General features: G+C 29.9%; 1 protein-coding gene across 1 annotated transcript in view; it reads left to right on the plus strand.

The window, feature by feature from the left end:
• LOC107454708 (uncharacterized) overlaps window positions 1-13,281 on the plus strand; it is a 265,786-nt gene that overhangs the window by 161,203 nt on the left and 91,302 nt on the right. The window contains exon 4 of the mRNA XM_043050141.3: window positions 917-1,037. Within this exon, the coding sequence (XP_042906075.1) occupies window positions 917-1,037 (121 nt within the window). The remainder of the gene's footprint in view (window positions 1-916; window positions 1,038-13,281) is intronic.

Consider the following 13,281-nt stretch of genomic DNA (forward strand, 5'->3'; position numbering starts at 1 on the left):
AATTATTCTTACAAATTAACACAAATTTCTCCAAAATAATATTAATGTTTCTAAAATAATATTAAAATCTGCAGTTATAATTATTCGTTTATAATTATTCGTACAAATCAACACAAATTTCTCCAAAATAATATTAATGCTTCTAAAATAATATTAAAATCTGTAGATATAATTATTCGTTTATAATTATTCGTACAACTTAACACAAATTTCTCCAAAATAATATTAATGTTTCTAAAATAATATTAAAATCTGTAGTTATAATTATTTGTACAAATTAACACAAATTTCTCCAAAATAATATTAATGTTTCTAAAATAATATTAAAATCTGCAGTTATAATTATTCGTTTATAATTATTCGTACAAATCAACACAAATTTCTCCAAAATAATATTAATGCTTCTAAAATAATATTAAAATCTGTAGATATAATTATTCGTTTATAATTATTCGTACAACTTAACACAAATTTCTCCAAAATAATATTAATGTTTCTAAAATAATATTAAAATCTGTAGTTATAATTATTTGTACAAATTAACAAAAATTTCTCCAAAATAATACTAATGTTTCTAAAATAATATTAAAATCTGTAGTTATAATTATTCGTTCATAATTATTCGTACAAATTAACACAAATTTCTCCAAAATAATACTAATGTTTCTAAAATAATATTAAAATCTGTAGTTATAATTATTCGTTCATAATTATTCGTACAAATTAACACAAATTTCTCCAAAATAATACTAATGTTTCTAAAATAATATTAAAATCTGTAGTTATAATTATTCGTTTATAATTATTCATACAAATTAACACAAATTTCTCCGAAATATTAATGTTACTAAAATAATATTAAAATCTTTAGTTATAATTATTAGTTTATTAACAAATGATTTTGCTTATCCAACAGAATTCGTGCCTCCGCCTTCAGAACAGGACATGTAAAACAGATGTTGACTGTTTCTGTAACGGAAATCCTAAAATGTTTTGTGGCGAGGGTAGATGTCGACCACTTTTTAAGGTTGCAAAATGTAAGTACACCTTTTATCTATTTACTAGTCAAAGCATAATTTTTCTCTTTATAATAACAGACTTGACGACCAGCTTTCCTGTTGTTGACGGAACATTCCTACTGCACAAAAATCAAACTTTAGACGATACAAATATCTTCAGTTTCCACCAACAGTAAAATCTTACACGGTATTTCTCTCCATAATAAAAAACAGATTGTTTTGTCCAGCTTTAATAGGACACCATAGTACGGGAGAAACTTTACGTCACTAATTCTCATTCACCTCCATAACTGATTAAAAAATTTTAAGTATATAGGGAAAAAAAGAGTTCATGCAAATCTGGAGTAAGCCATAAAGTTTAAAATACTGAAGAGAAATGTTAATAATATCAAAATAAAAATAAATTATGAGAAGGTAGTTAAGGATTACACAATGGAGAAGTTCTCTTCAAACGATTTGATTTGCATTTTTTAACTTTTTCAGCAATTTAAATTTAAGGGTTTAATCTAGGTCTTCTTGAACTTATTTTCTCTATATTTTAAATTAGTTCTGGAAGTTATAGAATTTGCGAGGAAAAGTTTCTTTCATGGTATGGTGTTCTCTTAACTGATTGATATCAGAGCACCCAAAAAATCACAAGTATTGGTCTTTAATAATTAAAGACGATCCCAATCCTTTTAACTTCAAAAAACATCAATTTAACTGATTGATATCAGAGCACCCTAAAAACCACAAGTATTGGTCCTTAATAATTAAAGACGATACCAATCCTTTTGACTTCAAAAAACATCAATTTAACTAAATGTCATGTACATCTCGGTGTTACTCTCAATCATATAAAAACAGACTTCTCCGAATAAATAGGTTGAAATAAATAGGGCAAAAAATCACGTTTCATGTTCCTCAATGAACTACGATCCAAATCGCATTAGCATATAATTTATAAACTACGTGGTATTCACTCCTAAATAATTTATTTATAAGTGCTCTTATGCTTATCGGAAGAAAAAAATACTTTTTCCTAATGAAAATTACATTATCAAACAAGAGTTTTCATTATGCTCAAGTAATGCTTAGTAATAAGTTTACAAATTAGAAATATTGAAGTAAAAGTTTGTTTGCATACCGGAAAAGATATGAAACTGGTAGTAAAACCGCCTCATATCTAGCTTGTTTTCTAGAGAAAAGAAAAATCTTGGTCACCCAAAGTATTAAAAATCACAATGAATATACAAAACTGCTAAGTTATAAAATAACTGTCAGTATTTCTTGGTAGTTAGGGACATTTGTTCTTTGCAAAAACAAGCTTAAAACAAAATCATTTTGCAGTTTCTTAGCTTTTCCGGCATGCAAACATCTCTGGTAACATTAAAGAGAATTGTTGGGGAAAAGATAAGCATAGTTAAACATTGTAATAATTTGTGATAAAATAAATATGAAAAACGTTCAAAAAATCTGACTAAATGCTAAAATCTTCCTTTATTTCGAATGGTTTAAAAAGAAATTTATCTTGTGTACCAATAAAAAATCAATATAACGGGTACTTTATTCAAATTTGCATAGTAAAATAGTAATTAAAACTGTCAGAAAACCCGCTATATTACAGAAGATATATTCATTTTGAATGGTATGCAAAGAATTTTATATATGTTGCAGACAAAAATAAATTAAAAAAAGGTAATTTATTATTGCATAACCTCACTAAACAACTGAATTTGCATTTATTAAAATAGTATACAAAGAAATTAAACCCAAGCGATAAACAAAAATCGATATATAAATATATCTTACATCTGTTTTTGTATAGTAAAATAGTAATTAAAGCAGATAGTTATTTCTAATGGTTTACAAAGAAATGTATCTTGTTTACCAAATAAAAAATGGATATAAAAGTATTTTAATGTACGTGTCTTACTCATACTGAGGGGAAGATATTAGCGTAGTGTGTGATGAAGATGGGCAACCTCATAACTGCTCACGTAAATCACAAGTAAAATACTTATGTAACCTCTGTACGTGATTCTTGCATTGCAGAGTTTGCACACTCTATCATCCTGCTACTTAGATATAAGTAGACTTTTTTCCTCCTATTACCTTATCAGGATAAACATAAAGTAGCACTTCACTACTATCCATATTGAGGTGATAGGGAAGTTGTGTTTATCGAATTTTCATTTGTCAAGTTCTGTTTCATGAAATAAACAAACTTATTTATTTGTGCATAAGATCGAGGTTTTCATCAAACCTTTTTTTTTTACAAGTGGAGGCAGAGCCTTTTTTTTACAAGTCGAGGCTGGTGGTAAACAAACAAGTTAACTTAGTGTTAACCAATCAAATTTTTATAATGAGATTTTTTTTATCAAAACTAATGCAACATTTACTGTATCAAAAAAAGCTCTTCCTAGATCTTCTATTCAAGATCTTTTACAAAATCATCTATAACTTTTGCCATTACTCCGGTACAATATCTCTTAGAAATGAGAAGGCCTCCTCACGGGTTACCAAAAACAAGAAATTGGATCCTTTAGTAGTCCAAACGCAGTGACGTCTTTCTTATTTTTCGCCCACTCTGCAGTTTATGTTTGTTACGTCGGACTATTAAATTGATCCGTTCTAAGCCTTTTTTCTGGGAGATGTAATCTGGTAACGTTGTCGGTAAAGACGTCAGACTCTCCGTTAGTGCAGATCCATGGATTGTGAGTTCGATAATGGCAGCCGATTAAGCAAACGACGTGTATACTCAGCAAGATTCACGTTAAAGTTTGTGAAGGTTGGAGAGGGGGATACCAGTTCAGGCGCCCAGCTTATCTGATAGGCTTAAAATTGCAGTGGCATTCCGGCCACGGCTGGCAAACTGGTAATTTTTCTGATGATATCTGTGAATAGGACGAGGTAATTTGTGTACCAGTAATATAGAAACTTCTTTGGGTGCCACCATCGTCTATGTTTATTCCGAAGATATTCGGCGCCAGCATAGCCTGGCTGGTTGGGAGCATGTCCGAGAGGTCGCCAGTTCGATACCCGCCGGACGAAGACTATCCTCATGTACAAAATGGTGACTGATAAACGCTGAATTTGTCACAGACGCAATGTGTCCAAGCTCTCATAACAAAATCAAACTTCTGGGGGTATTGGATCGGAGATTGGTCACGTTCTGGTCCAGATCAAAATTTCTATCTGCGGATGGAGGGATGGTGTGTGAATATATCCTCTCTGTAAACCGGGGTTTGACGTATGTATGCTGTCCCCTAAGGGATGTTTCCCAGACTGTCACTAATAGTCCATTGTGCAGCTCAAGTGCGACGTAAATAAAAGTACCAAGTACTGAAAATGGACAAAATAAAACATATGTGGGTAATATTTGAAAACTTACTCCAATACTGTCGTGACATTGAAAAAACAACGTAAGTATTTTATGATAGATCTCGAGAAAAGTGACTTGGCAACTATTTTCTTTCTATTTCGAATGCTATGACAGCTAAAATTGCGTTTCAGAAAACTGATATAAGAAAGTTCATTTTTGAAAAAAACATTTCGCAGTGTGTAGCTTATGATACACAGATGACAAATATATAAAAATCTCAATTTTGAATTTTACTATTACACGGCAAAATACTGCATTATCTAAGCTCATAAAAATGTGCAAAAAAAGAAATTAGGCATTGAATTTTATCATTTTTATCTAGAGAAGAAACTGTCGCCAAATTGGCGACTTTTAAAAGAATTTATTGTCTTTTAAATATTTTAGATTTATTAGTTTGTTCTAAAGTCAGGTAAATTTTTAAAGGCAAAATAGTATATAAAGTTAAAAATTATAGCTCAGCTTCAAGTGTAAGGCACTTAATTTGCGGTTTTATTTATTTATTTTTCTTGGCGAAAGAGCTTCGAAAAACATTGTTAACAAACTCTTGATTGCTGATAAGCATGAAAAATCAGACTTTAATTACCTTACTCAGTTACAAAGTATCACTTTAAACATCGAATTACTCTGTCACCATATTTCCCTCCATATTTCACTTATAAAACAAATAGAGCAATTTTTTCTTTCTTTTTTTTTTGTAATTTCGGAATTATTTTCAATAAAGTTGTTTTTTAAATCTTTCAAGCCTAGTTAATATCATGATACGATATGCTTTCTCGTTTCAAAATCTATTTGAGTTCGTGTTTGATCAGTTTTAAATTTTACAACCAGTAGAAAAATAAGAAAGAAAAAAAAGAATTATTGTAAATTGGATATACCCTTTGACCCACAAAAGAGACCAGTGTCCATCTTATATTTTTTTGGTGCTCTTATTACTAGCAAAATATATATATTTTGGGGATTTTTAAAACAGTCTAAAAGTTACTGAAGAAACTGTTCGATTATCGGAACTATATTTGTACTAAAATATAAAATCCAAAAAAAGTTTGAAATTTTTTTTCTTCTTATTCATAGTTAAAAATCAATCAATAATCATTTATCAATAATTGATTTTGTAAATAATGGAGGTTTCAATGATGAATAACTGCTTTTCTCAGATCTCTTAGGTAACTGCAAATAAGTGCATATTTGAAAAAATATTGTTTAGAAATGAGCCGCGTTCAGAAAATTTCACCTTAGAAAAAAAGACCCCGGTGTTTCACGCGGTATATCATAATCATAAATTATAAACCCATTTTCGGGTACGCAAACATTTCAATAAATATTTTTTATTAACACTATTACGAATATTTTTTACTAATTTTATTTTTCTGCTATTGCCAAGGGATCTGAAGACATCTATAAAATATTAGTAATTCAATTAAAGTAAACACTTTCTGTTGAGAAATTTTTAAACTGTTCTAGCTTACTAATTTAAAACGGTTATTGGGAAATGAAATTTTTTGAAAATGTATAAATATTCCTTTTGAGATTTATCGTATTTTTTATGATGTATTAAAGTTGCAAGTCAGTAAACAAGAAAGTAAAAAAATAAAACAAATTTCATAAAAAAACAAGCGTTCATCTAAATGTTTTGTTCATTGATTTAGTGAATGGTACCTCTACGTATCCTTTCTTAAATAAAACTAGTGGGCTGTGCCCCCTGCTCGCTAACGCTCGCCAACCCCCGAAAATAGCTACGCAATCTTATATGGTTTGCTTCGCTCCCTGCTAACTTAGGTACATTGCAAATGTACAAAATTCTAAGAATTCAAAACAATCATTCAAATTCATATAAATTTTTTTTTTTAAAAATTACATATTTTTAGTTAATACAAAGTCATTAAAATATATTTGAATTCAAATAAATGACATATAACTCGTTAAACCTATTGGAAATGTGCTATAGTATAATTCGTAATATAAATCAAAAATCGTCAAATAAATTCGTAATATATAAATTCGTGAAAAAAAGCGTTTTCGACAAAATACTAAAATAGACATCTATCGACAAAGACTTTTTTTTCCTCCAAGCCCTGAGCATGTACCTAGGTTATGAAAACCCTTAACCATATAGCCCAGGACTTGGCCGTATCGACAAAGACTACACACTTCTGCCTAGCTTAATAGTATGAGATTGCTGATGCTCTCTGGTTATTTCAGTTTCCGTTTTTAAAAGCGCTTTGTGTTGGGCCACTTCAGTAGATTTGGCATGTGACATTTTTAGCGGCAATCATTGGTCAATTCGCCGTGTAAGAGAAATAGTAACGTAAACAAAACAAAGCAAACGTTGCCACCGGTGGAAAAGAAATACAGCCAAAATTTGGAAGCCACGTAAGAGAATTATATATATTTTCATGCATTAAATTTTTTTGTGTCTTAATGCATGTAATGCAGGCATACAATTAAAATAACACCATATTTTCTAACTTTTCTAAGCTTACCCTAAAATGGTTTAAAGTACTAAATGTAATATTTTTCATTTGCTTTGACCTTAATTAATGCAGAATAATGAGAAACAGCATGAAAAATATGTTTTGTAGAAATTTTGCTCCATAAAAATTTATGATACATCAAAAATCATCATTATTTGTTGTTGAAGGCCAGCTAGTGAGATTTCCTTGTTAGTCACTAATATTTATGCTTAGTTTATCAACTCACTCGACTAAAAAGTTGTTTTCATCAAACTCGTTGCATCGCGCATAGAAGTTTCCTGTTCGTAATGTAAGAGCGATTAACATCCTTTTGGCGACAGCACACAAAATATGTTGGGTTTGAATATCCCTGGAGAGCGATGCTCATTTGTCATCCTTGACTCAGCGAGAAAAATGAGTTCTGAGTAGAAAATTTTTAAAGTTTAAAGTTTATTCAAAGATCAAATGCTTAAATAAGATTTCTTTCGCGTCATCCAAATTTATGCGAGATAATTAATTGATGGCAATTTTAAGATCCTCTCCGCACGCGGCCTTTGTAACCTAACTTTTATCGGTTCCGGTTTTATGGAAAATTACATTTGAGAATGCTGTATTTTGTTCGAAGTGCATTATACTCTTGATATCTCGGAAACCTTGTTATGTCAAAAAAATATTTTTCATTTTGGCATTACATATCCTTCCAATATTATTATGAATTCATGTGTCAAAGAATTTCTTCTCAAAACCTTGTTATGTCAAAAAAATATTTTTCATCTTGGCATTAAATATCCTCCTAATATTATTATGAATTCATATGTCAAAGAATTTCTTCTCAAAACCTTATGTCAAACAAATATTTTTCATCTTGGCATTACATATCCTCCTAATATTATTATGAATTCATGAATTGAAGAATTTCTTCTCAAAACCTTGTTATATCGAATATTTTAAGAAATAGAAAATGAAATTTTTTTTCAGAAAATCACAATATAAGTTTATAGTAAGCATATTATTTTCTATTTAATGCATAATTATTTTTTACTTACACTTAAAAATAAAATTATTATTACTGCCCAATTTGATATTTTTCCATTCATGGCCCTACATAATCGCGATGGTAACCATCAATAATTCCATCATGAACCATTATATTTTTTATAGTAACCAACCTAAGTAACCATCACCTCAATGTATGAATTCGGATTGATTTACGATGGTCCATTAGCAACTTGTTTTGATGGTTTGTTCATGTAGAACGATCACAAATTTCCATCATAGTATCTTAGAAATAACATGATAGAACTATCATGAACAACAACCATCCCAATGTAGGAATTTGGGCTGATTTATGATGGTCCAACATTTAAAATAAATTGTTCTGATGGTATATTCCTGAGAACCAACAAGACTTCCAATTAAACCATCATAGAAATGTGTAGTTGAAACCATCACTGATCATCATGAATTGCTGTCCATAAGAGTCAAACTTCTATTGATGGTTAACCATCATAGTATTAAAGTAGCATTTTCCATCATGGAAAGATGGAAGTTTATTGACATATCAGAAACCATGAACAAATAATGGAAAATGTTGGATGTTGACCGTAAAATGATGTTGGACCATCAGGGTTTGCACTGAAACCACCATATACCATCAAAAATGTTCGATACGACCATCAAGAATTTTGACTTATAAATAACCATCATTACATACATATTTATAAGTAGTTATTTTTATGATTCACGACTCTACCTTTTAGAGTAGTATCTTAGAATATATTTTTCTACTTTTCAGAACATATTTAGTTCTGAACATGTTATCTCGAAAACTCGCTATGTCGAAATTATTTTAGCGTCACTTCAATTTTGAGACATCGAGAGTATACTGTATATGAATTACCTCAAATCTATCAATTTCCGGGAAATATGAATTACTAGTTCTAAAAACACCTCATTTTAACCATTATTTCAAACGTAAAAGAAGGAGAAACAATATTCTGTATGAATCAATATATATAAGAATGCATCAAAATTTTCGGTAAAATAAATTTAATGATTTGGTTTTAGAATTTTTTTTTTTTTTAAAAGCTTGATTTTCCTGACTCCTGATTATTCTGGACCATATGAAGCTTTGCTGGATGTTTACTAGCAAATTTTCCTTTTACTTGCAAAATATTCGTATAGCATTAAATATACAGATAATATTTGTCCCAAAATATTACTCCTGATTACTCCAGACCATATGAAGGTTTGCTGGATGTTTACTAGTAAATTTTCCTTTTACTTGCAAAATATTCGCATAGCATTAAATATACAGATAATATTTGTCCCAAAATATTACTCCTGATTACTCCAGACCATATGAAGCTTTGCTGGATGTTTACTAGCAAATTTTCCTTTTACTTGCAAAATATTCGTATAGCATTAAATATACAGATAATATTTGTCCCAAAATATTACTCCTGATTACTCCAGACCATATGAAGCTTTGCTGGATGTTTACTAGCAAATTTTCCTTTTACTTGCAAAATATTCGTATAGCATTAAATATACAGATAATATTTGTCCCAAAATATTACTCCTGATTACTCCAGACCATATGAAGGTTTGCTGGATGTTTACTAGTAAATTTTCCTTTTACTTGCAAAATATTCGCATAGCATTAAATATACAGATAATATTTGTCCCAAAATATTACTCCTGATTACTCCAGACCATATGAAGCTTTGCTGGATGTTTACTAGCAAATTTTCCTTTTACTTGCAAAATATTCGTATAGCATTAAATATACAGATAATATTTGTCCCAAAATATTACTCCTGATTACTCCAGACCATATGAAGCTTTGCTGGATGTTTACTAGCAAATTTTCCTTTTACTTGCAAAATATTCGTATAGCATTAAATATACAGATAATATTTGTCCCAAAATATTACTCCTGATTACTCCAGACCATATGAAGGTTTGCTGGATGTTTACTAGTAAATTTTCCTTTTACTTGCAAAATATTCGCATAGCATTAAATATACAGATAATATTTGTCCCAAAATATTACTCCTGATTACTCCAGACCATATGAAGCTTTGCTGGATGTTTACTAGCAAATTTTCCTTTTACTTGCAAAATATTCGTATAGCATTAAATATACAGATAATATTTGTCCCAAAATATTACTCCTGATTACTCCAGACCATATGAAGGTTTGCTGGATGTTTACTAGTAAATTTTCCTTTTACTTGCAAAATATTCGTACAGCACTAAATATACAAATATTTGTCCCAAAATATTACGCCTGATTACTCCAGACCATATGAAGCTTTGCTGGATGTTTACTAGTAAATTTTCCTTTTACTTGCAAAATATTCGTATAGCATTAAATATACAGATAATATTTGTCCCAAAATATTACTCCTGATTACTCCAGACCATATGAAGGTTTGCTGGATGTTTACTAGTAAATTTTCCTTTCACTTGCAAAATATTCGCATAGCATTAAATATACAGATAATATTTGTCCCAAAATATTACTCCTGATTACTCCAGACCATATGAAGGTTTGCTGGATGTTTACTAGTAAATTTTCCTTTTACTTGCAAAATATTCGCATAGCATTAAATATACAGATAATATTTGTCCCAAAATATTACTCCTGATTACTCCAGACCATATGAAGGTTTGCTAGATGTTTACTAGTAAATTTTCCTTTTACTTGCAAAATATTCGCATAGCATTAAATATACAGATAATATTTGTCCCAAAATATTACTCCTGATTACTCCAGACCATATGAAGGTTTGCTGGATGTTTACTAGTAAATTTTCCTTTTACTTGCAAAATATTCGCATAGCATTAAATATACAGATAATATTTGTCCCAAAATATTACTCCTGATTACTCCAGACCATATGAAGGTTTGCTAGATGTTTACTAGTAAATTTTCCTTTTACTTGCAAAATATTCGCATAGCATTAAATATACAGATAATATTTGTCCCAAAATATTACTCCTGATTACTCCAGACCATATGAAGGTTTGCTGGATGTTTACTAGTAAATTTTCCTTTTACTTGCAAAATATTCGCATAGCATTAAATATACAGATAATATTTGTCCCAAAATATTACTCCTGATTACTCCAGACCATATGAAGGTTTGCTGGATGTTTACTAGTAAATTTTCCTTTTACTTGCAAAATATTCGCATAGCATTAAATATACAGATAATATTTGTCCCGAAATATTACTCCTGATTACTACAGACCATATGAAGGTTTGCTGGATGTTTACTAGTAAATTTTCCTTTTACTTGCAAAATATTCGCATAGCATTAAATATACAGATAATATTTGTCCCAAAATATTACTCCTGATTACTCCAGACCATATGAAGGTTTGCTGGATGTTTACTAGTAAATTTTCCTTTTACTTGCAAAATATTCGAATAGCATTAAATATACAGATAATATTTGTCCCAAAATATTACTCCTGATTACTCCAGACCATATGAAGGTTTGCTGGATGTTTACTAGTAAATTTTCCTTTTACTTGCAAAATATTCGCATAGCATTAAATATACAGATAATATTTGTCCCAAAATATTACTCCTGATTACTCCAGACCATATGAAGGTTTGCTGGATGTTTACTAGTAAATTTTCCTTTTACTTGCAAAATATTCGCATAGCATTAAATATACAGATAATATTTGTCCCAAAATATTACTCCTGATTACTCCAGACCATATGAAGGTTTGCTGGATGTTTACTAGTAAATTTTCCTTTTACTTGCAAAATATTCGCATAGCATTAAATATACAGATAATATTTGTCCCAAAATATTACTCCTGATTACTCCAGACCATATGAAGGTTTGCTAGATGTTTACTAGTAAATTTTCCTTTTACTTGCAAAATATTCGCATAGCATTAAATATACAGATAATATTTGTCCCAAAATATTACTCCTGATTACTCCAGACCATATGAAGGTTTGCTGGATGTTTACTAGTAAATTTTCCTTTTACTTGCAAAATATTCGCATAGCATTAAATATACAGATAATATTTGTCCCGAAATATTACTCCTGATTACTCCAGACCATATGAAGGTTTGCTGGATGTTTACTAGCAAATTTTCCTTTTACTTGCAAAATATTCGTATAGCATTAAATATACAGATAATATTTTTCCCAAAGTATTACTCCTGATTACTCCAGACCATATGAAGGTTTGCTGGATGTTTACTAGTAAATTTTCCTTTTACTTGCAAAATATTCGCATAGCATTAAATATACAGATAATATTTGTCCCGAAATATTACTCCTGATTACTCCAGACCATATGAAGGTTTGCTGGATGTTTACTAGCAAATTTTCCTTTTACTTGCAAAATATTCGTATAGCATTAAATATACAGATAATATTTGTCCCAAAATATTACTCCTGATTACTCCAGACCATATGAAGGTTTGCTGGATGTTTACTAGCAAATTTTCCTTTTACTTGCAAAATATTCGTATAGCATTAAATATACAGATAATATTTGTCCCAAAATATTACTCCTGATTACTCCAGACCATATGAAAGTTTGCTGGATGTTTACTAGCAAATTTTCCTTTTACTTGCAAAATATTCGTATAGCATTAAATATACAGATAATATTTGTCCCAAAATATTAATAGACAAAAACAATACAAAATGAATTTTAAAATTTATTCATTTATTTTTTAGTCGAAGCAGAAAAGTTTTAAAATATTTGGCTTGATCGAAAATAAAACGTGTATGAATCGATCATGACGAAGGAATATTTATCCCTCTTTTTGGAATATATAACTTTTGCATCAAAAAGTAAAGAAGAATATTTCTAAACGGGAGTTTTAAAAGAGGTGTGGGGTGAGTGTGGTTTTAATATCCGCATTCGGGAATCTGAAGTGCCCTTAAATGCAACGACCGAGCAACTTTGGACGGAAAGCAAAAGCACTGCATCAATGTTTGTAGAGCACTGCTTCTCTTCTTCCCTCCCCCCACCCCGGCCAAATAAAAAGAATATTTATTTGAGAGTCACTGGTACGTGAATTCTGAATGCGGACAAAAACAAAGAATGTCCTCGATACACGAATTCTTTTTTGTTTTCTTTCCTTTTCTCCAAACACAGATGAATCGAGCTGGAATATTTTTTTTCGTTTCTATTTTAAATTTAAATAATTTGATTAATAGTTCTTTAATCGTTTTAATAAAGAATAATCTCTTTATTTTGAAGAATATTTCTAAATAACTGAAACAATTAAGTTTGAATACAATAAAAACTCAGAACATGTTTGATACAGCATGTACATGTATCGAGAATCTTTCCTACCCAGTAAAAGGAATATTTATTTCAGAGTCACTGGTAGGACGTGAATTGAAAATATGGACAAAAACAAAGAATACTCTCGATACAAGACATCTTTTTCTTTT

The sequence above is a fragment of the Parasteatoda tepidariorum genome, chromosome 9, assembly GCF_982258835.1.
Source record: "Parasteatoda tepidariorum strain Cologne lab strain chromosome 9, Ptep-v5.0, whole genome shotgun sequence".
Lineage (NCBI taxonomy): Eukaryota > Metazoa > Arthropoda > Arachnida > Araneae > Theridiidae > Parasteatoda > Parasteatoda tepidariorum.